Source organism: Procambarus clarkii, chromosome 35 (assembly GCF_040958095.1).
Source record: "Procambarus clarkii isolate CNS0578487 chromosome 35, FALCON_Pclarkii_2.0, whole genome shotgun sequence".
NCBI lineage: Eukaryota > Metazoa > Arthropoda > Malacostraca > Decapoda > Cambaridae > Procambarus > Procambarus clarkii.
Genome location: NC_091184.1, coordinates 30,771,728 through 30,796,205, shown reverse-complemented (window position 1 = coordinate 30,796,205; position 24,478 = coordinate 30,771,728). Strand labels below are relative to the sequence as shown.

General features: G+C 37.2%; 1 protein-coding gene across 1 annotated transcript; it reads right to left on the bottom strand.

Moving 5' to 3' along the window:
- Nucleotides 1–341: 341 nt before the first annotated feature.
- Nucleotides 342–18,389, bottom strand: LOC123768491 (dTDP-D-glucose 4,6-dehydratase). The gene is made up of 9 exons (XM_045759093.2): nucleotides 18,229–18,389; nucleotides 15,606–15,779; nucleotides 15,340–15,416; nucleotides 13,789–13,911; nucleotides 12,409–12,562; nucleotides 11,120–11,228; nucleotides 9,607–9,763; nucleotides 8,689–8,904; nucleotides 342–7,053 (listed from the first exon to the last, which is right to left on the bottom strand). The coding sequence occupies exons 1-9, from the start codon at nucleotides 18,263–18,265 to the stop codon at nucleotides 6,994–6,996; spliced, it is 1,107 nt and encodes a 368-aa protein (XP_045615049.1). The 5' UTR covers nucleotides 18,266–18,389; the 3' UTR covers nucleotides 342–6,993.
- Nucleotides 18,390–24,478: the final 6,089 nt, after the last annotated feature.

Here is a 24,478-nt window from a genome sequence, read left to right as displayed (position 1 = left end):
TGGATTTATCTTCTTTCAGGATTCCTTTTTCCATCTTCTACCTTCTTCAGCTCCTCCAGCATTTTCCAGTTTCCAGAAAATCTCTTGTGTAGGAGTCTGTCGAAAGCCTTTTTTTTATATCCAGATAAATGCAGTCAACCCATCCATCTCTCTCCTGTAAAATCACTGACTACCATAGAAACAAAAGTAGTTTGTTACACAGGATTTTCCCGATTGAAAACCATACTGTGTTATTATATCTCTCTCTGGGTGTTCTATCCATTTGATTCTAATTATTTTTTCAGTGTTTTTACCACTATGCTTGTCAACGATACAGGTACTTAAAAGGGATGGTGAAAACCTTTAATCTAAAGCCACATTTTATTTAAATTGCATTGCTCTAACTTAAGACTAGAGATTAACAAGAAAACAGTTCACTAATAGATTTAAAACAATACTTCAAGTAAAGAAACTTGTCATACTGCAAACTCCACTACCGATTCTCTTCCTTACCATGGCAGAATTTGGAACTTTAAGTGATGGTCTTGTTAATTTGGAGTGCAAAGTCTCCAGAGCTGCATTTGTATTGATATACTACATTAGTACACCTCAGTTTGTCAAAGGAGGCAGTGTATCAATACAAATGCAGCTCTGGAGACTGTGCACTCTGAAATATATGCTACATTGGACATACTGTACCACGAATACATTGAGTAGATGTCTTGCACTTCATTTGCAAGACAGATGTATTAAGCAACATCATTCTCAATACCACAACACCATCCTGAATCGCCAAGACATGGTGAAAGCTACGACAGTAATCACACGCACCGACAACCGTAGGGGGCTTCGTATGCTTGAGGCTGTGTTCATTCAGGAGCTACCTCCAGTAATCAACATCCAGATGAATTCGACTTCGAGCATGCAGCTGTTCAACGGTCCTCCATTGATCTAGAGGGAGGATGCAAGACCTGGCCGACAGCTATAAGCAGGAGTCGGGCAACAATCACCTTACCCTATCCTTTGCCGCTCTCTACGATTAAGGGGGCAAGGTGTACCCATACATATATATGTCCAGATTTTTCCTTGCAAGCTTAGTACTGTATATCTATGTCAGTTCAACAGTATACTCCTGAAGATGTCACATTGCTGACAAAACATCGAACAGTAAAAATGGAAAGATTAATCGATCTAGCATTTCCTCACCCTCCAGAGGGTAGAAGATACTTGTGTAGGAAGGAAAATATCCAAAAGAAAATTAATGTCAATGCTGTTGTGTTTAATGGCATGTGTATTTATGTATGTAATGAGATTATATATATATAAATTTTATATGCACTGCTCCTTTCCACAATTGAACTTTGATTTGACTGGCTAGGGGCAGTGATGCATATGAACTGGGCATTGTTAAAAATTACAATAATATACATACAGTACTATAGTTATATAGTCCAAAACCATTAAAAATATGGAATCACAGGTAATAGGAAAAGTGTTGCATGTCAAAGATATTTTCTCACATGACTAAGACAAGCATTTAGCATAAGAGGTATTTAGTTCAGGAATTTATGTTGCAGCTTACTAATAAACACAACTTTAACCCTCAGAGGGGCACCATACAACAAATTTTTAATTATGTTAAAAGTATCGGTACTATACTACACACAGATAATCATTTGTAAATCTTATTTTATTGAAGATTTCCATTTTTTAGGTAATAAAGGTACATTTAATAACAAAATTATTACATAGTGAATACCATATCTAAATGAAGTGTGTATAGCGATGACAAGTAAACTTTTCTCTTGAACAAGATATGCAAACTACCCAGTAATAATAATAATTGAGATTCAACTTGACAAAATTAATATCACTTTGACAACATGTCTTCATAGGACACCAAGTTACTAGTACACTACATACAATTATTTTACATGCAGTGAAAAAAATATATTAAAGCAAGATTTAAGTACACAAAGAACTTCAACTATCAATTAGAGCAAAGAATGATCTCAAACAGGCTTAACACGGACAATGACACGAGCACAAAGGCACAGCAAATTATCACGATGAGGGAATGTCACTGTTGTATTCTATGGCACATGTTATCACACATTTAGCTTTTAGTAATACTGTACTGTATAGTATTACTTACCAGCATTTGTCACAGAATGTCACCTATCATTGGGAAGAAATTCTTTCAGCATTACACTGACCTTTATTTTGTAATATCAAGCTCAGAGAATGATAAACATTAATAAACCAATTATATAATACTCTATAGCTATTACTGGTATTGCTTAAGAAAATTCAAAAGGATTTACTTATTTTTAATGCCTCAAACAAATGAGGCATTGAAAAGTTGAAGTAAAAAAAAAAAAAAAAAAATTTGCAGCAAACCATTTTTTTTTTAAATTAGGTACAGTACTGGAAATTGCTGGTTTTTAGTACCAGAATAAAAGGATAACTTTAAGGAATTTAAGCTATATCAGATCTCTGTTGTCCTTTTATCATTACATACTAAATTATCATACTTTCAATAAAAGTTGAGAGTACCCTCGTTTGAGCAAACCATATGATTAAAACATAAAACAATCAACTGAGCTGAATGGTTCCAACTAACTCTACTGTATATTTGATAAATACAAGGTACACTCCATAGTCCTTGACACACAAGGAAACGGAAAATAAAATGCATTATTATTTCAAGTGACAAATTTCTCTTAAATCACTCAAAAATTCTTGTTTAGTTTTTCCACCTAAACATTTACATTTGCACCTTGTGGGATTTGAAGTTTTGAATTTCTAGCCAATCTAACATTGAACAGTATTTCAGCAAATTTCTTATGTAGTGTATACATAAGAGTACATATATACAGTACTTGCTACATTGACAATTCAACCTTGTAATATTACTGTCCTCCCACGAAGTCAAACACATGACCAAGAGTACTTGGGTAAAAAGCCAAGAACCATCATTTTACATTACCATCATTTACACACCTATTCAAAATCTCTCATATTCTTTGGCCACGTACCCATTGGGCAACTAAGTACTATAGTTTAATTATAAAAAATAAAGAACTTTTTTCTAATAACAGTAAAATCCGGGTAACCTTTGTTAATTAATCTGTCGGCAGTTTTTAGTACTTATGAAGATAGATTTTTGTTTAAATCAATATTTACTGTTCAACAACGTACAAACATTTCACAATGTCAAACTGTTTTGCTTAGATAGAAATCACATTATGTTTACCACAAATACTTGAGAGAAAAAACCTTATTCCCACTAAAGATATGGCTTATTAATCTTCAAACTTGTGCTTATAATTAGAAATCGTGAAGAAATAACAGTACCTTAAGTTATATGGCAAAATATAAATGTAAATACCGAGTGCACATATTTACTCAATTTATCCTTCATGTAGAATATCACCTACCTAATTATTGCAATATACAACTCAATGTTGGAACATATTACAATTTTAGAATAAAACTTACTTAATAAAATTAGTAACTGTATTCTAACATCACTGTTTACAGATCTGCTTATCAACACCGAGACCAAAGAGTCAAAGTTCAACCCCCGCAAGCACAATCACTTGACTGCACAAACTTTTAGACAAATTCACTTCAAATATAGAAAAAATTATTTTTCAGCCTGGAAGAAGAAAAGCATACAAGAAAAGTTTAAGAGAGATAATAAAAATAACCCCATCCATTTGCTACACTACATACGCATTATGTATACAGTAATCCTAGTCTCACAATCCATACACTGCGATGCCAAACTACTTCATATAACTTGATGTGAAGTGCTTCCTGTGTGTATCACTTTAAAAATATGTCAAATATGTATGTTGGGGTCCTCAACATTAAGATGCCTTTTGACTATTGCCAATAAGTTTGCTCAAAACTTTGCAAGAATGTCTTAAAGGAATGTTAAGATACATTTCCCATCTTAAGCAGTAGTGTACTAGATGGCAATCCAGAGCCTTAGTACTATACTCAACAAATAGCAAAACATTATCAAAGGACTCACACATCAAGAAAAAGTCAAATGAATTACTACTCATGACTTTAGTAGCGTAAATGTAAAATCTTATTAAGTAATATCTCAATGGCTCTTGGCAGTATAGACATAATTATTTAGAGCTGTTAATTAAACTGCAGGAGATATATTAAAAGAAATACAACACTTTAGTATAACATGTTCAATATATTACATGCTCTGTAATGGCACCTAGAAAGCTTTAGAAAAAGACTTCATAGCAAATTATTAACACAGTACAGCTTGCAGTTCATAAACATAATTACACTAAGTATGAAACCAGTACGTACTGCAGTAAAAAAGTTATTTGTAGAAAGCTCTTCAAAAGCAAGTTGCCTGTAGACTGCCCTACAAAGAGAAAAGTAAAAAGTTCTTCGGAGAGCCAAGTAGCTTATAGGATTCCCAGCAAAAGGAAGAGTTACCTGTAGGAAAGTCTCCAAAAGTAAAATGACAACAAAGAAGCTGTAAGCTATTCGAAGAAAAATGTCAACATCAGAAACCCCTCAAAGATGCAAGAGCTACTTGTAAAAAACTCTCCAGATATGGGTGTTGGGGGAAGGAGGGGAGGAAGGGGGGGTTATCGGTGGTACTAGTTAACAATGAGGTGGTCCCAAGAGGACACGAGTTAATAGAGAGGTGGTCTCAAGGGAGCACAAGTTGATAGTGAGGTGGTCCCAAGGGAGCACGAGTTAATAATGAGGTGGTCCCAAGGGAGCACGAGTTAATAATGAGGTGGTCCCAAGGGAGCACGAGTTAATAGTGAGGTGGTCTCAAGGGGGCACTAGTTAATAGTGAGGTGGTCCCAAGAGAGCACGAGTTAATAGTGAGGTGGTCTCAAGGGAGCACTAGTTAATAGTGAGGTGGTCCCAAGGGAGCACGAGTTAATAAGTGGTCTCAAATGGGAAATATAACGCATAGTAAGATCACAAGAGGAACATGTACAGGAAGACCTCCTAAGGGCAGAATCAGCTGAAGACCTTCAGAGATACTCATTACCAGGACAATCTACAGAAATACTGTATATCACAATTTGGCAAGTCCAAAGGAACTATCAGTAGAATGATCTCCAGGGTAAAGTATTATACCTTACCTTAGCTTATGGTAAGGTATAATGCTTTCCAGATGTTAAGCATGCAGCACCAGGAATGAAATCTCTACTGAAATATATCCATAATAAGTCCAGAAATGGAAGCAACACCAGAGAAAGCTCGCCAAAAGTGAACGTCACCAAGAGAAAGCACACCAAAATGCAGCTCACCAACAGTCAACACCACCAAAATGTAGCTCCCTAAAGGCATCAACTGAAAACAGCAACTAGTCCAAGCCATGCCAAATAAATAACAACATACCACTGTGACGCATCTCTCAACATTACCACTCGTGCAGTCATTGGGGGAAGAAATCCTTCACAGAAACTGCACGTACCATAAAGAAAATGAAAGGTAAACATTACCAAGAGGAAGCTCTCCTCAGGTAAACGCCACCAAGAGGAAACTCACCTCAGGTAAACGCCACCAAGAGGAAGCTCACCACAGGTAAACGCCACCAAGAGGAAGCTCACCACAGGTAAACGCCACCAAGAGGAAGCTCACCACAGGTAAACGCCACCAAGAGGAAGCTCACCAAGGGTAAGCATCACCAAGCAGCAGCTCACCACGGAGATATTCTCTATAAACAAACTCCAGAGAAGTGTTGCCAATGGGAAATGGCTCACAGCACTCTGCTGACTACCTTAATGAGCCTTGAGCAACTATGGCAATCTCTGGATCTTCTCAATTTGTGCAAGTGTTTGTCCATGTTTTTTATATAAAAATACATCACATCACCGAAGCCCTATTGGCCATTTCTACCTGTTACTTTTATGTATATTTATTCTTATGAAAAGGCAATGAAAGACACCATAAAGTCAGCCAGAAAGGAATGCCAACATCACCTTCAGATCCAACCTAGCACCATCATGCTTAGCAAAGCAATAATTTTAATCAAGAGTTCAAATTGTGCAAATTTCTTGAATGGGAGGTAAATTATAAGAGCAAAATGATCAGTTTGAAATGAAAAAAATTAACTTAAATTTTGTTTTCCATTGATGCACAAGCAATTTTCTTGGATAAATGACTAACATCAGATTACTGCAAATTACTTGGCTATGAATATTAGACTGAAACAACAACGAGGCTATAGTCTGTTTCCCACATCATATACAATATCATATCACAAACTGTATTCAAGTGTAACAAACATATGCCATTTATTGAAGAAATTAATATCTTGTACTGTACACTTTATAAACTACATCAAAATGTAAATTCTACAATTATAATCAAAGAGGAAAATGTAATGAAATTAGAAACTGTAATTATTTTCTTCTTAAAAACTGACTATATGTAGAGTACTCCCAAAATTATTTAAGGTCATTTGCTTCTCATTCGTCTTTTTAAAGGAGAGGGCTTTAATAGCAATATACTACAATAAGGATCAAACTAAGAAGAATATAACAATAAAAAAGCAGCAAAAAAGTGCTTCTGGTATTGTGTTTGTATGTCATTATGACACTTAAAATTGTCTTACCGCTTTTAAAGTTGCCAAACTAATTTGAAGGCAGACATTTTGTTTACTTTTTTCTAAAGTTATTATAATGAATGGTAACTACTCTACATCAACCCAATATCTCCTTATAATTTACTATTACTGTAATGATATTCCACATATGGTTAAAATATATCATCAAATCTGTTTTAGTTCGAGTACTTAAAATGTGTTACAAGCACACAGCTATCTAGTCTGCCTAGTTCTCTAACTAATGATCTTTATGACTGTATAAAAATTTATCCAGTTCTCTCACATTTTCTTCATACTACTTTATGTACACTGTAATCTCTCTCTCTCACTAAACATTTGTTATGTTTGTTATTGCAGCCAAATCACTTATCACTACATATAACTGGGTGGGTTTTACCACTCAGTTATTGTGACGGTAGAGCACTTGCTGGAAAGATCTTCATGGTCACAAAATCCTTCAACACCTGGAATAGAGAGGTAAGTCAGGCAATACTGGTCGGCATATACTTTCCGTTCTCCACCTACTATCCAAAGAGCTTCAAACCTTATCAAGATTACTAGTCTTGCAATATTTTGGATTCTCAGAAATTATCAGAGGTAAAGCATCAGTGGTAATGATTGTGTTTTTGTGAGGCAAATTGGGATAATAAGAAAAATTGGGAAACATTAACTTTTTTGTTTACCCTAGACAAGTTTTAACTAACATAGTTAACAGTAGAATAATTCAAGGAAGGAAAGTAGCTATTGAAATGAAGATATATAACTAGAGGACTGCATGAAGCTATCATATGGCTGACCCTAATATAGTATACAGGCGAGTGATGCTGGTGTTGCATGATCATAAAAGAACCAGCATTGAACGTAATGAAACCCCATTTTCTGGACGAGTCCCGGAGGCTCCTCGGAGCTATCCAGGCCGATATGTATATTCCTAAACTTTGGCATCAGTCAGTGTGAGCGGAGTTCTAGGCCTACCGGGGACCACAGCCAGAACCTGGCCCCCTCAGAGAGGAACGAGGAGCAATGGCCTATAGAAATGCACATAGGATTTGGAGCATTCTATATCTGCCATCGACAGGGACAGGCACCCAGAAAGGTAAGCGCCTCAAAGCAAACCCCTATTCTGGTTAAAACGTCTAAAATAGACAAACTAGTGGCCAGAACTCCCCAAATGAAAACGAGCAAAAGAGCATGAAGTCACACGAGCTGCGCCGCATGTCTGCGCAGCTCCCCACTCCCTGGGAGGGGGAAAGGGGTATCCCCAGACCCCCCCATGCTGGCGATCCACCCACCAGTTCTTCGGCTGGTGTGTTTGGGCATGGTCTTGTGGCTCCAGCTCCAGTTCTCCCTGTTGTGCTGTGCATTGTGTCCAATACTGCTCTTACGATGGCATGCGAGCCGGGAGTATTATTCCAAGGTACTTAGGCTGCATGTGCTTAGGGTTACCTTCCCTGAGCGCCCTGTAAGTAACGCCCTTGGAGCTTGGGGGTTATCTTCCACAAGTCGCCTTGTGGAAGATTAATCATAATTTTCCCTGAATTACGACCTGCCAAATTGTTTAACAACTAGGTACCCATTTACCGCTGGGTGAACAGAGTCGTACAGGAAAGAATTGATGCCTAGTCAATCCTTGCCGGCCAGGATACAAATCCAGGCCAAATCACTTGGGAACACCAAGGGGACTGCTATAGTATATACATGTGATATCCTAGGTCAAAAAATGTTTAAGTTAGGTTTTAGGCCATTCTGTGTGCCTTCAACAAAATTAATAATACAGAATGAGAACATTGTTCACAACAACAGTTCATTCTTGTACATTCGACAAATAGTTGCTATAAGTATGTCATTTCAAGAGGATGGTTTTTTCTTAATTCATTTACACTTTTTTCTGTAATATGTTCACATTTTTTTACTACTGTATAATATTACAATTCTATTTTCCTGCCTTTTATTATCTCTTAACAACTCTACACAGTACAAAATAAATTGGAATAATTTCAAATAACTTGCCATTTCTCCATGTCTTCAATCAGTTTCAAAGTATGCCAACCCTTCAGGGTATTACAATTAACAATAAAAGTATGCAAAGTTAGACTAACCTCTAGTAGATTTTCCCGACTAGGTTTTGGTACAGAATATGTGAAGCCTTCTGCTCGAAGTTTGGACCCATCAAGGTGTAGATGGTTATGGTGCACAGAATGCTGGTCAATATAAGGAGTCAATGGTGTGTTGTCCAGACCTCCAGCTGAGCACAGGGCTGCCCAAGGAATGAGATGCTTCTCATTTATTTCATTGACAAGTCCAGTAGTGTCGGTCTGAAATACATTTTCATTTTTAGCATTATCATTACTGAAACTGGATATGTTTCAATCCAGCCAATCAAGAGGGGGTAACCTAGTCCCTATGCTAGGCATATCTCACTGAAAAGACATCAAAATGTCTTGAGCTAAAAATTTTATTTATTTCATCACATAGAAACCAATCAACAAGCCTCCTTGGCATTGTTTGAATAAAAAGGAATCCTGGATACCCGACATGACAGATTTCTCACGAATACTCAAGATACCTTGGCCCATCGGGCAGCCTTGCTCGACCTGAACATGTCCTTAATTGGAAGGTTAAACCTTGGAAAAATGCACCCACTCACAGTAGGCAACTGATTGACTCGTGCTCAGAAAGGTGCTTTTCATGTACAGTACTGTATAAGCAAACAAAAATATTTAATATATGACATTAAAAATAAAGAAAATGCAGAAATAATGTGTCTAAACTAGATAACTTTGCATGGAGAGCAGAAATGATGGTCCTAGTGGTGGTGACTTAGGGTGGGGTGGTAATGGTTACCATTTAGGTGGAGATGAGTAATGAAGAGTTGTGGTAGAACTCGTTAAATATTTTTCACTTCCATGAGTACCCAGGAAGAAGAAAAAAAAAGGAGGGAGAAGGAGGGGACAGGGCCAATACAATGTGTGGCCTATCTATAATCATGCAAATATGATGCATCATTATTACCTTACCTTAGCAATTGATGACAAAGTATTTCCATAATAATCATGATTAATATTGAAGATGTCTGACACAATGTTGCTTATGTCCCCTTGTTTAGTGTTGGCATCATCCACAACATTATATATATGGCCAGTTTTTCCATTTTGACACAGCCACAATATGGCCCTGCACAGAAATAAAGACAATAACAATATTTTTAGTACACCTAAAGTGGCTGTGATTATACAAAATACAGAGATTTGCAGCTTACAAAATTTACATTAAAAATAATTGAAAGTTTAAAGAAAACTCAAAATTTTATTACAACAATAACAATTTATGTACAGTATATCAAGCAGGTATAACAAGATATCATTATAAGAGGAATCCCATGACATGGTGAGGCATCAACTTGGAGATAGTGAGAGAAAGATATTTATTAATGATAACATTATAATGTTAACTATATATATTTATACATTATATAGTTAATGATATTAAAAATAAAAACAGCCAGCCACTTGCCTAATGTCTAAAGAGCAAAGTATCACTTAGTTAAGAGGAGAGTACTGCGTCTATGTTAGTTCAACGCTTTTCCCAGAGCACTAAGCATTGATGATTTTACCTCCAGGTACCCGAATCACTGCAGGGTGAATAGGTTTTAACATCACTGTCCGATCATCCTGCTTTGTCTAGAGTTCAAACCAGGATCGTTCTTGCTTGCAAAGCTAGCAGTTGAAGGCACTGACCACTATACTGCCCTCACTGAAGGGCTGAGGTGTGTTCCCTCACCTCTTCACAAAGTGCAATAAAGCACTTTGACCTTGCACACCTACCCTCAAATTCACTCAAATACAACTACCATCTATTCAATCAATATAACCGAGCCATCTCAAAATTTAATCAATCTTAAAATTTACTGACTTTGCACTATACTTTTCCAATTTTATTTTTTTGCTCTATGCTCCTAACATCACAAGTGCATCTCAGACACCAATAAAAGCAGGATACAGAAGATTGTTGACAATACTTAACACCTGCATTATAGGGTCTGCATGCACACAATTATACCCCAAAGAGAACACCAGTTATGTGGATAAGCAGATAACCACTGTTAAAAATCTATAATTTTGCTTGGTAACCTGTCAAATTTTTGTGTATTTATAGATAAATGTTTGCAAAATATTGTACTCTCATATCTTAAAAATAAATAAACATTTGTCTAACAATCAAACTCCCAGAACACTCCCTCACTAGAGGTGAATTGGGGTCGAGGAGGCAGGGAGGCAGGCAGAGCCCTGCAGAGGAGCCTTCAACCTCTACTGGGAACAGAAAAATCAATCCTCTTACTGTAAAACAGGGAAAGCTACTGGATGGGATTCATAAGGTCTCCTCGTGTTGGGAGAAGAAGCACAGAAGTCCAAGCTACCTACCCAACTCTCTAAAGCACCAGTGTAAAACATACGTAATACTGAAAGACCCTATACATTTCTTTAACATGTCTATTCTATATTTATACAGTACTGTATATATATATATTACCTTGCAACATCCTTTACATGAACAGTATTGGTTTTAAGGTTTTCATCCCACAGCATTTTCATAGTCTCACCAAGATGGCGGTAAACAGCTCCAAATACCAAACGTGGAGCTGCAATAAAAGATTATCTTAGCCGAGGTAGTTTGATCAGACAATAAGACAGAAAGCAATATAAATTTAGTAGCTATATTCGTGTCACATTTTTAAGCGAAAAGGGTACAGCACATAACAAAGTTTCTCATAAATCTAAGCCAAAGTAAATGCAAGTGATATGCTGAGCAAAGAACTTTAGCTATCCATTTCAAAGATAAATAAATAGAGGCTCAGGATTAGAATAATTTAATGCTAGTTTCCCATATTGCCAAATTTCATGGTGTTTGGAGGCACACAAAGGATGGGAAAGCATCACAAGACACAAATGAATTAAAACTATATTGACATTCATACTGTAATACAATCTATACAACAAAATGTCAATCTTCATTCCCTGCAAATCAATGCTGCCACTTCTCATGAATACCATGCTTACTCTCATCTGCCCAATATCTCAGCTTTCTTCTTTCATATCTTCAAATTCACTTCAATAAACTTTCAGTCCATCCCCATTCATTCATTTAGTCACTAAGACTATACAACTGTAGCAAACACTATTCAATTTTTTAATCAAACTTTTATACTTCCAAATCTTTTTAAAAGTTAATTACAGTATCTCTATTGCTCTACATCCATTAATACTTAATTTGTCACACTTACATTACACCTGATTTTTGACATCCCAATACTAGGGTTGGAATACATGCAACCCTCTACCAACACCTCATCCTGCCTTGTTCTTCCCAGTTATGGCTTTCTTTCAACCAATAACATTCCTTCCAAAACTCTTCTGGATTCCTTACTCCAACAACTACTCACACAACATTCCAACAACTACTCACACAACATTCCAACAACTACTCGCCCAACATTCCAACAACTACTCGCCCAACATTCCACCAGTATTTGTACCACCACAAGGCTCCTTACACTTAACTATTCTTGACAATCCTCCCACACCACTGTGCTCCAAGATCACTACCAAAACTCTCCTTTTGTATTAATCGGTCAACTCATTATCTACAACTTCAATATTTTGACATACAAATCATTTAATATGTCTACATACTACATGTTGACCTTGATGGCAGAATTAAAATTAATAATTATGGCATTTACTCAAGAGTAATGTTGCATATCTGTATTTCTAATACAAACTCAGTATTTATTAAATGTTAACAAAAATGACTTCACTTACTTAGGCCCAACCTGTCGGACACTCCATACACTATTGCAGGTCGTAAAATAATCCAATTGAGGTCCGGAATACTCTTGATTTCCTTTTCTACCTGAAGCTTGCATTTTGATGTCACAGTCCAAGGATTACAGTCATCACTCTCTTTGTGTGCTACCTACAAGACAAAGTAAAACCAATATAAATAAAGCACAAATGAATGTTCTGAGCTTAGCCGTTTTGTATACATATTTTGGTACAAAAATGAATCTACACTTACCTCCGGCAAAAACTTGCCACGGACATTAACAGATAAAAATGTTTATTTGCATGTTTGTTCTTAGGGTCTAATATAATGCATTAAGCTAGCTACTGAACTGTGTATGTAGATTGTCTGTATGAAGGTGATCAAGAAATATGTCCTTGGACTCCTCTGTTGGCAGCTTTTTTGAGATATATACAAGAGTTGTTACATTCTTGTACAGCCACTAGTACGCGTAGCGTTTCGGGCAAGTCCTTAATCCTATGGTCCCTGGAATACGATCCCCTGCCGCGAAGAATCGTTTTTTCATCCAAGTACACATTTTACTGTTGCGTTAAACAGAGGCTACAGTTAAGGAATTGCGCCCAGTAAATCCTCCCCGGCCAGGATACGAACCCATGACATAGCGCTCGCGGAACGCCAGGCGAGTGTCTTACCACTACACCACGGAGACTGTGCTAATGAGACGGAGACTGAGACGGAGCTAATGATACAAATAATACATACGTATAATGAGTACAAGTTAAGGCTGGTGGCATCCTGCCATGGACATACTGTGGAGAGGTGGTGGTGGCATCCTGCTATGGACATACTGTGTGGGTTGGGTGGCATTCTGCAGTGGTGGCACTCTGCTGTGCGATGAGATATTGTGAAGGTGGTGGTGATGGTGTAGTGGGTGAAATAGTGGGTTTGAAATACTCAAAGAACTTTTCCATATCTGCTTTATATCCGATTTCTATATTTTTGTTTCTCTCGAGGTTTTCAGGTAACCAAGATCGATTCATATTTTTTGTTTAATGGTTTTTAAACTTGTTAGCTATTTTCAATAGTATTCATATTATTTTATGATTGCATTACTGCATTGACAAAATAATGTGTACTAAACTCCACTGATCAATATTGTAATAATAAATTTTAATTATGAATTTTCTTAAGGGAATAAACATCCAGAATAAAGATAAACAGATAAGATGGACAAAACTGACTAGCCAGCTACATAGATTTCTGTCTTACACAAATGATAAGGGATCATTTTCTTGAAGCACCTCCTAGCAGGTAGTCCATTATTTTATAAATTCCTAACGGCATATGACACTATTTGAATGTGGGAAGCTTTCTATTCTCTAAATGTAAGTTCTTACCTTTTCATCAGAAAACATGCTTCCAGCAGAAACTTCCAGATAAACCTTCACTTTCCTCTTTGCTGCCTCATTGGCACAGTTGGTCGAGAGACGAACAATTCCCTCCTGATACACAGCCTCTACCTGCAGAAACACTTGAATATGCAGTTTCTCGAGCAAAATTTTACAAAACATTTCCTTATGTGCTACATGAATCAGATTTATGCCTCCTAAATTTAAAATACAGTACCTATAGTGTATTGAAGTACTGCAAGTTGAATAAAGATTAACCAACATCACATTGCTGACAAATAAATATACTACATAACACAATAGTCTAATGAAACATTACCATGCTTCCATTTGTAATTTTATTGTCATTGTTATTAACAGTTTATCCTCCAAGTTGTGGTAAACCTTTGCCAAGGGTGCTATTGTTCACAGTGGTTCACAGTGCTATTGTTCATATTCCTGATGAGTGGCAGTCACACTCAGTACCAAAGCATATCTTAAACATTAAATGGTAATGGGAAAATAAGTAAAAATGAATGCTTTGCAGAAAAAATGGTTCATGGAATTTGTAAGTAACCCACCCACTAGGAAAACCATTCTGTGACTGTGATTAGATGACAAAAAAATGGAATTGTACTGGGTTTGTACTGGGTTCTGGTTTTCCACCCATAGGGTTATAAACCCTTGAAACCACACACCCACTGAACCTATAAATGCCAAAACACTACTGAATTTAAAAAAAAAAAAAATAAATCTTCAGGACAAATGGGAAGACCTTTTGACAAGCTGCTGGCTTCCTGTCCTTGTAGAGGCCACTTGAGGTATGGTGGCCTTCAGGTAAATTTAGGTAAATAATGCAAGCAGCATCTTGCAGGTCTCCCACCCCAAGCACAGGGGGGCTTTGCCCATCTATTTCCAGGATTCAATTTCTTTAGCAGCCCCTAAGCAGCGCCCTAGAGCTTAGACACTGGTGCCACAGAGCCTCCCATACCTAACAGGTCTCTGGACTTGAGCAGCAAAACAGAAGTCAGAACCAGACTCTGGATTCCTCAAAAAGAGACGAGGGGAGTGTGTAGAGATCTTTAATAACCATACATGGTATTATGCTTATTAATCAAAGTATATCTCTTAAAGTACTATACAGTACTGTATAGGTAAAACAAACCACTGTTCTTAATGAAAGAAACAATGAGTAAAACTAGGCAAACAGTAGTTGACTGTTGATAAACAATCTAAGCTTTCACTTGCTCAGCTGCCACTAGGTGGCAGCTCGGGTCAAATGGGAAGGGATGGGGGGGGTCTGTGAGCAACAGGGACTGCTCGATTCTACTATTACCGGCCAAGTGATGTTAGCTTCTTTGGCAAGTGCCTTGTGTATTATTTCTTATTTATGCTTCACAACTGTTTATGCAACCCAAACTATGTGTTCCACAGCTTTCCCTGTATTTCACCCAGACTTTGTTCAAAGATGTACCTTAAGTGTCAGCCTGCATATCCTAATGAAGTGATCTCTCATGATGATACTATGATTAATGAAGTGCAAGACAATAGCAGTCTTACCTGTCCAGTTTTTGTTTCTCCAGCAGCATTTATAACCCAGTCCCATTCCTCTTCTCCAAATGCTGCTGCACATGATGCTGCAAGGGAAACATGAATTTGCATAAAGAAATCTTTGTCCTGAGAGATATTATAGTCACCAATTCAAAATTAATGATGCTTATACATGCGAGTGGTAATGGTACATGATATTTTTCAATCACAAATTTGGTTAACTGGAATTTTTGCCTAATAGCCTTTAAAAACATGAGACGGTATTTATAACTTACCTGGATTAATTAAATTAGCACTTCTGAATGTCACAACATCATCATTGAAAATTTTAGCTTGCTGTTCATTAAGCCAGGCAATCTGAGGAGGTACCTTGTCTACTACACATAATGTCGAGGTTACATCTTTAACCACAAGCTCTGCCACAATATGTCGCCCAATAAAGCCACATCCTGTATAAATACAATTGTTATTAAAATAGGGTTAATTGCATGGTTCTTATGAAAATCTGATTTCCTTATTGTCAAATTAGGAGTTATATTTTATTTAATGTCATTGCATTGTTTTCAAGTGGATAAACAGTTGGATAAACAGCCAAATGGATTGTTGAATGAACCAAGATGGACACCTAAAAGATGAATTATGTGTAATTAAAAGGTATCCAATGTTTCTGGTTTCCAGACAAATACTGTACTAAGCCAGTACAGTATCTTTACAGATACTGTACAGAATCTCCAAATCAATTGAAAAATATTATCAACACATACTACATACACCATGCTATCTTGCTTATAAAATCTCAGACCTTAATGGCCAGTGGTTTCTAAGAAGCGAGGTACTGTAGCGACATGGGTGTCCAGCCTCCAAGTCTCAGAAAGCACCTGAAACAGGCATTCATGCACAAAAAACTTTAATCCACAGTAGTTCTTGAAATAATAGCTGTCAAATATTGGGATGCCTGGAGCCTGTAGCTTCACACCCAAGGTTCACCAATGAATAATGTCGAGTTATGAATAATGAATAAACATGAATAATGAATTATAAATAAACAATGAATAATGTTGAGTAATGTGAACCTATCTAACCTAACCCAATCAAGCCTAACCTAATCCGGACCTACCCTAACGATATATATAGTTTTAAGAATTAGAAATCCCGCTTTGCCAAAATATTTTTGTACAATTAGACCATACCCTCTCTCTGATTTCCCCAGATGCTAGTTTCTAGTCTCCCATTCAGGAAAAAATCCAAAAATCACGTTGCTCAACAGTACAGAAACAAAAAGCATAATATACAGGTAGACCAAAGTATACATGGCAATACTGTAATGGTGAAATTTCCATACAAATACAGTAAGTGACACATCTCGCTAAGAACAGTACCAGGGTCTCAGACACTTATTTGCAACAAGACTCTGGACGTACAGCACCACTTTTAGTAAAAATTGTATATATGCATCTTTCAATTCATGCCATAAGTTTGCAACCTAATGGAACTATTTTTTATCTACTGTGAACATCAATAATAATAAAGTGTTCAGAATTCTGTGACCTTACCCTAACCTATCTGCACTTCAAACACTGGTAATTTTGTCATACGTTTTTTTTATTTAAATTTGTTTTATTTTATAAACTGTACTGTAATGACGCTGTTATATGTACCTATAGCATGGTTCAGTGTATATCATAGGTTAGGTTTTAAATCAATGCAAACCATCTACAGTGAAGCAAATGTACAGTTTCTGTATAATAAATGAGCATTTTGCACCAAAGTTGTTTTACCCATAGCATGAATGTTGACTGTAAAAACTGGATAAAGAATGCTGTACTGTATTTTGTAACTTTTGAACAAGCTATGCACAATGTGATTTCCTGGTTTCCCATTTTCAGAGAAAGGGAGCCTATTAACACTCATTAGAAGTCCCTGTAGGGCAATGATTGATCACCAGGATACAACCCGCAATAGTTGCTTAGGTCTTGGGCGCCTATTTACTGCTAGGTGAACAAAGTCATCGGGTGTAAGAAAACACACACGAATGTTTCATACTACTTGGGAATCAAATGCATGAGTTTAGTTGCAAGCTGGCTGTGCGCTACTAAAGATTTATATCTATCGAGATCACACACAAAATATGTATCCTATAGAATTCCCAGAGCGACAAAAACCATCCTAGAACTATAGACAATTCTCATACCAATAACAACCGAGACCCACAGGACTAACAACACTACAAAGCAGACATAACAAGAGCCGATTTCATCAAGATTTTGGAGGATATAAATCCAGACCACTTCTTTAAGAGGTCAAATGAATTATGAATTACACATACACGGGGCAACAGCTTCAAGCTCAACAAACCACAATGTAGGACAGGAAATACCGTACCTGTTCACCCATAGGCCTATAAACACATGGAATTGCCTACCCGAAGACGTAACTTCTAACAAACACGCAAGCTTATTGTCCCCATCAAGGCCACTAGAGAGATGGTGCCTCTTAGGTAAATTCTGGTAAATTACTTTCGTGCAAAAAAAAACTACCGATCAACAAAATGACTACAGGAGTTAAGACTAAGGTAAGATGGTTGGTTTAGCACAAACTGTATTACGTGTTGGTAATATACAAGACGTTAAAGATGAAACATTAATGGTCATACTCATGTTTGAGTACATCTCACCTTAACTCCTCACACACTCACTCACTCGCCTCATGTATCACTAGCATGAGACTCCTCCTCACTACACACTTGACAAATCTATACATACCGACACATAACAGGTGACTTTGACCTTAGTGAACACGAGAGTTACCATACAAGAGATGCTAGAGGAGCGCGGTGTAAGGCCCTCACCACCCAGCCTCCTCACACACCTCACCCCACTCACAAACACCAATAATTACCTCCCAGAACCAAAACCTTGGGCTTCTCTGTGGCCATAAGTGAGGCAGTAGGTGGGCAGGACACCCAGCGTGGTCTATGAGACGTAACAGCAGCAGCAGCAGACGAGAGCACAGGCCAGACAGCAGAGGAAACCCGTGCTTCCTGTGGCTGATAGCACCACCCTCGCTACTCCTCCAGTAACCCCTATAATCTCCCCGCCCTAACCTCACTACTATCAACCTCCTCAACAACTGACTCATGTATCATCCCTATATCATAAAGCTATGGGTCAATGCTCATCATTTGGTAAAATAACTTGAAATTGAGAGGCAGAGGCGGCGAAGAGTTGCTAGCTAGTTATTATTACGAGGTCATAAACCCCCGCTAAATTTGAAATGCTTCAAGACATGTCTCTATATCACAAGTTCCAAATATAAATATTTTATATTCTCGTCACTATGATACATTGTATGAAAATTATGCAAATTTATCCAATCAATCCCAATATAACTAGACAAAGAAGATCAGTAAAACTATAATTATATAATGTACTGTATTTATATTTCCACCGCATATATATATAAGGCTGATTCGGCATAAACTTAATATTAAACAGCGTGTTGATATACATTCTTCATTCTTGTAACCGAAAGCCCACAATAAAGTCTTTGACCCCCACAGACAGACATAAAGAAGTTGGTGGTACTTACAACTGAGGACCGGATATGGCAAGAGATAACATGTTAGAGAGATGGTGGGGTGGACCAGAAACCACACTTGCTCTATTAAGCAAAATTTAATAGTAATAGTGACATTGAAAACTATCAGAATATAATATAACTGAAGAACAATAGTCAACTATATTAAGAGCCTATTATACGCAATTTAACCTCTTAAATTTACTGTTTCCCGATATTGTTGATCTTATATTGGATGACCTATACATATGTGGCTCTTCCTGGATAACAAGATGACATAATAATGTGTAAATTTCACTCTGTATCAGGTACTAATTTTTTTATAATTCTCGGTTTACTAATTAATGCCCTTAGCATTAACGATGCTATTTCTCCCACACTGTCAATTAACAATAGCGTTCCACAGGGCAATATACTCGGTCCACTCCTCTTTCTCATTTACGTTAATGATCTTCCAAATGTTATTTAACACTTCAAGTCAATTCAATTTGTTGATGATCCACTCTTCACTTTCTTCAAGTCAATTCTATTTGCTGATGATCCACCCTACACAAGTTCACTTGTGGCTGACTGCTAACAAACTCACCCTTAACATTGGTGAAACGTTTTACATATTTTTTGGTAACAAGTCCAATAATCAAATGACCCTAAGAATTAACCATGCCCACATTATGAACAGAGTAAGTGGGAAATTTCTTGATGTTCATATTGACAACAAACTGAACTTCCATTGCCATATACAAAATATAACTTAAAAAGTTTCTGAGACAGTAGGCATTCTCTCCAAAATCAGTTACTATGTGCCTCGCCCTGCCTTAGTAACTATATTATTCACTCGTTTATCCATCTCTCACCTATGGTATCTGTGCCTGATGATCCACTACCCTTAAACCTCCGACACCTATAATAACTCCACATAAATTAGTCATTAGAACAATATCAAACACTGTTCTCTTACAAAAATCTTTGAGCATGTTAAATATCCGCTCTCTATATCTATAAAACACTGAATTGCAATGCCAATCCTGACATTAAGCGCTTCCTATATAGAGGGTTGTAATAGAACCCATAGGCAACACTTGTCAAACTATACTAATATACTTTTGATATTCCTACAGTGAGACAACCAAATTAAGCAGAAATGCAAATGAAGGGATCCCAGATTATGACCTAAATGTAATTAAAAGCTGTAAGTCTGCAAATCAGTTTAAAAGAGAGACTAATCACAGTTACAGCCCCGCTCCTGTGCCAGGCAAGTCCACTACGGGCTCACCATAGCCCGTGCTACTTTGGAACTTTTGTTCTAAGTAGCTGAATCTAAAACAATAACAAACGCTGTTATTAATACCAGCGCCCTACTCAGACCAGCACCGCCTCTCCTTGTCATAACACTGCACTTCCGGCGGCATCAGTACTCGCCTGGTTGTGCTGGCGGGGGTTGAGCTTCGGCTCTTTGGTCCCGCTCTCGCGAAACTTTACATTGGTGCAGAGAACTGGATCACTGTAAAAACAAATTATATTTTATTTAAAAAATATACCCAAGTATCATGTCCACCTTTTGGATGGATTCTGTGTCTAATATTCATCAGCTAGCCTGGCTAATTCCTAAACTGTTTTATACATGGGTTTACCTGCAGCTAAAATGATGGCAATCAGTACCACTAGGCCTCGCTTGTCGTTTCATAAATCATGCAACGTTGATCACATATAAAATAACCATAAAGACAAAGAATATTCTTCCTTGGGAACACTACGAACTAAAAGGGGGAGGTTATCTTGAGATGATTTCGGGGCTTTAGTGTCCCCGCGGCCCGGTCCTCGACCAGGCCTCCACCCCCAGGAAGCAGCCCGTGACAGCTGACTAACTCCCAGGTACCTATTTACTGCGAGGTAACAGGGGCATCAGGGTGAAAGAAATTCTGCCCATCGTTTCTCGCCGGCGCCCGGGATCGAACACAGGATCACGTGCCCAGCATGCTGTCCGCTTGGCTGGCAGGCCCCTGTGAGGGGCCCTTCCAGGAGGGAGGAAAGGAAGAAAGGAATTATCAAGGGAAAGCGCCAAGCCATTACGACTATATAGCACTTGGAAGGGATCAGGATAAGGATTTGGGATGGAAAGTTTACCTACGTAATTATATCCTGGGCGCCGGGGACGCCGACGCCTCGTTGAGGCGTCGTTCCGGTGAGCAAGGACACCAGCGGCCAGTCTTGCCAGATAGGGCTACAAATAGCGAATTGGGCTACTTTTGAGAGCCCTGCGCTCCCAAATTTTTAATTTCGCTACTTGCTACTTTTTGGGCTAATTTAAAAGCAAGATGTGCTAATTTGGGCTATTAAAGTTAAGAATGTGCGATTGCGAGTTACATGAAAGTAACTAAGCTATAAATAATTGTAATTAATAATAATTGTAAATATTAATTATTACTAAATAATATTATTTAATAAATTAGTCCCAATTCAATGCAGAGTTTTCTTCCAAGCACAGAAACTTGTAAATATAAATACAAGATAATAGATAGATCGATAAATAAATAGACAACTTTCAAATATTGCACCAAGTAATGGCGAGAGGAAAAAACTAGACAGTATACATTACATTTGAAATTAATAATGGATGAATGGTAATAAATTGGTGTATGTTTGTATGTATACCAGACAAAGTCCATTTAATGGCAGAATTTAGCCATCTTGTGTAAAAACTTTTATATCTCCTATTATTAATTATAACAGTAATCGAAAAAAGTCATAGTTTGTATATACAAGAGATGAAACAGAGAGCCATGAGCTAGAGCGATGTGCTGAGTCCATAAGGAGGCCGAGCTTCCAGAAATACCTTCCTGTGATTGGCTGTTGCGGGGAATACCAACACTCTTTTATGAATAAAATTTTAACTAAGAAATAGGTCCTTGTGCACAACAACAAGGTTGTTGTGAAAAAGAACAACAATTTCTGTTTTGCACCTGACAGAAATCTCCATCAAACTGAATAATTTACTCGAATAAGAGGGCAGAGCAGAGTATCATTATTTGTGTCAAGACTACCCCCAATAATAACGCCACAAGCTAGGTAGCCAGCCCATTTTTATATAACAATTGTTTTATCCTGCAATATTTAATTATCACTATATTAATATTTTTAAATACTTAACATTTCACTTTTTAGGTAGATTAAAGTTGAAGCAGAATGTCATAAGCAAGGATGGTGTGCTGAATAAAGATGATTTATTAAGTGGATGGAGCCTTTAGCTGATCCCTTCCTGTGATTGGCTGTTGTGTGAATGTCAACAAAGAGTTTCTACCAATGATATGCCATTTATTATGCACCCCATAATATCTAGTGGGCGGAGCTTGGAACCTCCTACCCGAGCACAACAACCCGCCTTATGGGTTGCTGTTTGGCTATTTATAGTGCGTTGGAAAAAAAACAGATGGCGTTAGTTGTATTTTGTGGGCTAATTTGTTATAAGTGTAATTTGTTGTCAACAGATGGCGTAAGCTGTATCTTATGGCTACTATTGACCAGCCAGTTGATAGTGTTCTTATCTGCCGACAGATGGCATCAGCTGTATTATTATTATTTTAATAATATTATTACATTAATAATAATGTATTATTATTACTTTAAACACTGATCTATACGTCTGGTAGCTTATAATAAGGTTTTATACCATGCTGGTATTAGGTAACTAGAATTCTGCAATTACTTTTTTTTATCTATTGTTGAGGATATGTAAGACAAATGTAAGGTTTTGAGGCTAAGTAACGAAGATAGTTACAAGATACGAGCCAGATGGTGTTGAGATTGCAAAAGGGATTATGATTAGAACATAAGCCAAAAAATCAATGCATAAATGTTCGCAAATATGGGACTCGAATTTATTTCTCGAAAAGTTAGCAATAAAATACGCTTTTTAGTTCTTTATTTTTAAAATTAAGACCAGAGATTCTGTCTAACGAAGCTGCAACCTAAAAAACCGTTATCCTATAATGTTCATCTGTAGCTTGACCCTAAATTCTCGTTTATTAAACGAATTTATTGTTAGAGTTTATTAGGAATCAAGTTTGTTGAAGGCAGTTTCCAACAAATACCTTCCTGTGATTGGCTGTTGCTGGGAATGCCAACGCTTATATGAATAAAATGCAAAATAAGAAATACGTCCTTTTGCTCAATAACCTTGTTGTTGTACAAAAGAACAACAATTTCTGTTTTATACAAGACAGAAATTTCCATCTAACTGAATAATGTAGACCAATAAGAGGGCGGAGGCTTTGTATCGCCGATATTATTTGTGAGGCAATACCCACTGATGACGTCACAAGTTAGGTAGCCAGCCCATGTTTCTGTAACACTCGTTACATCCTGCAGTATTTAATTATCACTATATTAATACTTTTAAATACTTAACATTTCACTTTTTAGGTAGATTAAAGTTGAAGCAGAATGTCATAAGCAAGGATGGTGTGCTGAATAAAGATGATCTATAAAGTTCATGGAACCTTTAGCTGATTCCTTTCTGTGATTGGCTGTTGTGTGAATGTCAACAAAGAGCTTCTACCAATGATATGCCATTTATTATGCACCCCATACCATCTTGTGAGCGGAGCTTGGAACCTCCTACCCGAGCACAACAACCCGTCTTATGGGGTGCTGTTTGGCTATTTTTAGTGCGTTGGGAAAAAAAGAGATGGCGTTAGTGGTATTTTGTAGGGTAATTTGTTATAAGTGTAATTTGATGTCAACAGATGGCGTAAGCTGTATCTTATGGCTATTATTGTCCAGCCAGTTGATAGTGTTCTCTTCTGCCGACAGATGGCATCAGCTGTGTTATTATTACTTCTGAATTCCCTTTAAACACTGATCTACAAATCCCTTGGCTTATGATAAGGTTTTATGCCATTTATGATAAGTATTAGATAACTAGAGTTCCGTAATTACTTTTATTTATCAACTGTTCAGGATATCATCATATAATGTCTGGTTAGGACGTACTGCTCTCGATTGATGAAGATTAAGCCACCCAAGAGGTGGCATGGGCATGAATAGTCCGTAAATACTGCTCTCGTAATATTATTCAGGGGGGTGGGGGAACTATCAAGTAAAAGCGCCAAGCCATTACGACTATATAGCACTCGGAAGGGATCAGGATACGGATTTGGATTGGAACGGGGGAAAAGAATGGTGCCCAACCTCTTGGGCGGTCGGGGATTGAACGCGGACCTGTAGGAAACGAGACCGTCGTTCTACCGTCCAGCCCAAGTGGTTAAGCGTAATATTATTAAAACAACAATTTATGCATATAATAACAGCATTTCACACTAAAAATACTTGGATATATTGAAATTTGGTAGTGAATTCCAATCTAGGAATTTCCTATGACTAAACTGTACTTTTTAATCATTTTTATGTTCTTACTACTTATTATTAAATTATTAAGTACTTACTATAATAATTAAATAAATTATTTTATTTAATATTTAAATTAAATGATAAAATAATAGGTAATAATAAATCATTGTGTAGGGGGACAGACAGCCAGTGTATATATATATATGTTAGGCTATATATACATGTT

What these genes read in the sequence shown, in the direction of transcription:
- LOC123768491 (XM_045759093.2), bottom strand. Translation starts at nt 18,265, where the DNA reads ATGGCCACAGAGAAGCCCAAGGTTTTGGTTCTGGGAG. An exon ending in GTCCGACAGGTTGGGCCTAA is followed by an intron (nt 11,229 to 12,408) that starts GTAAGTGAAGTC and finishes CTTTTATTGCAG; the next exon opens with CTCCACGTTTGGTATTTGGA. An exon ending in CTTTGTCATCAATTGCTAAG is followed by an intron (nt 8,905 to 9,606) that starts GTAAGGTAATAA and finishes AATGTATTTCAG; the next exon opens with ACCGACACTACTGGACTTGT.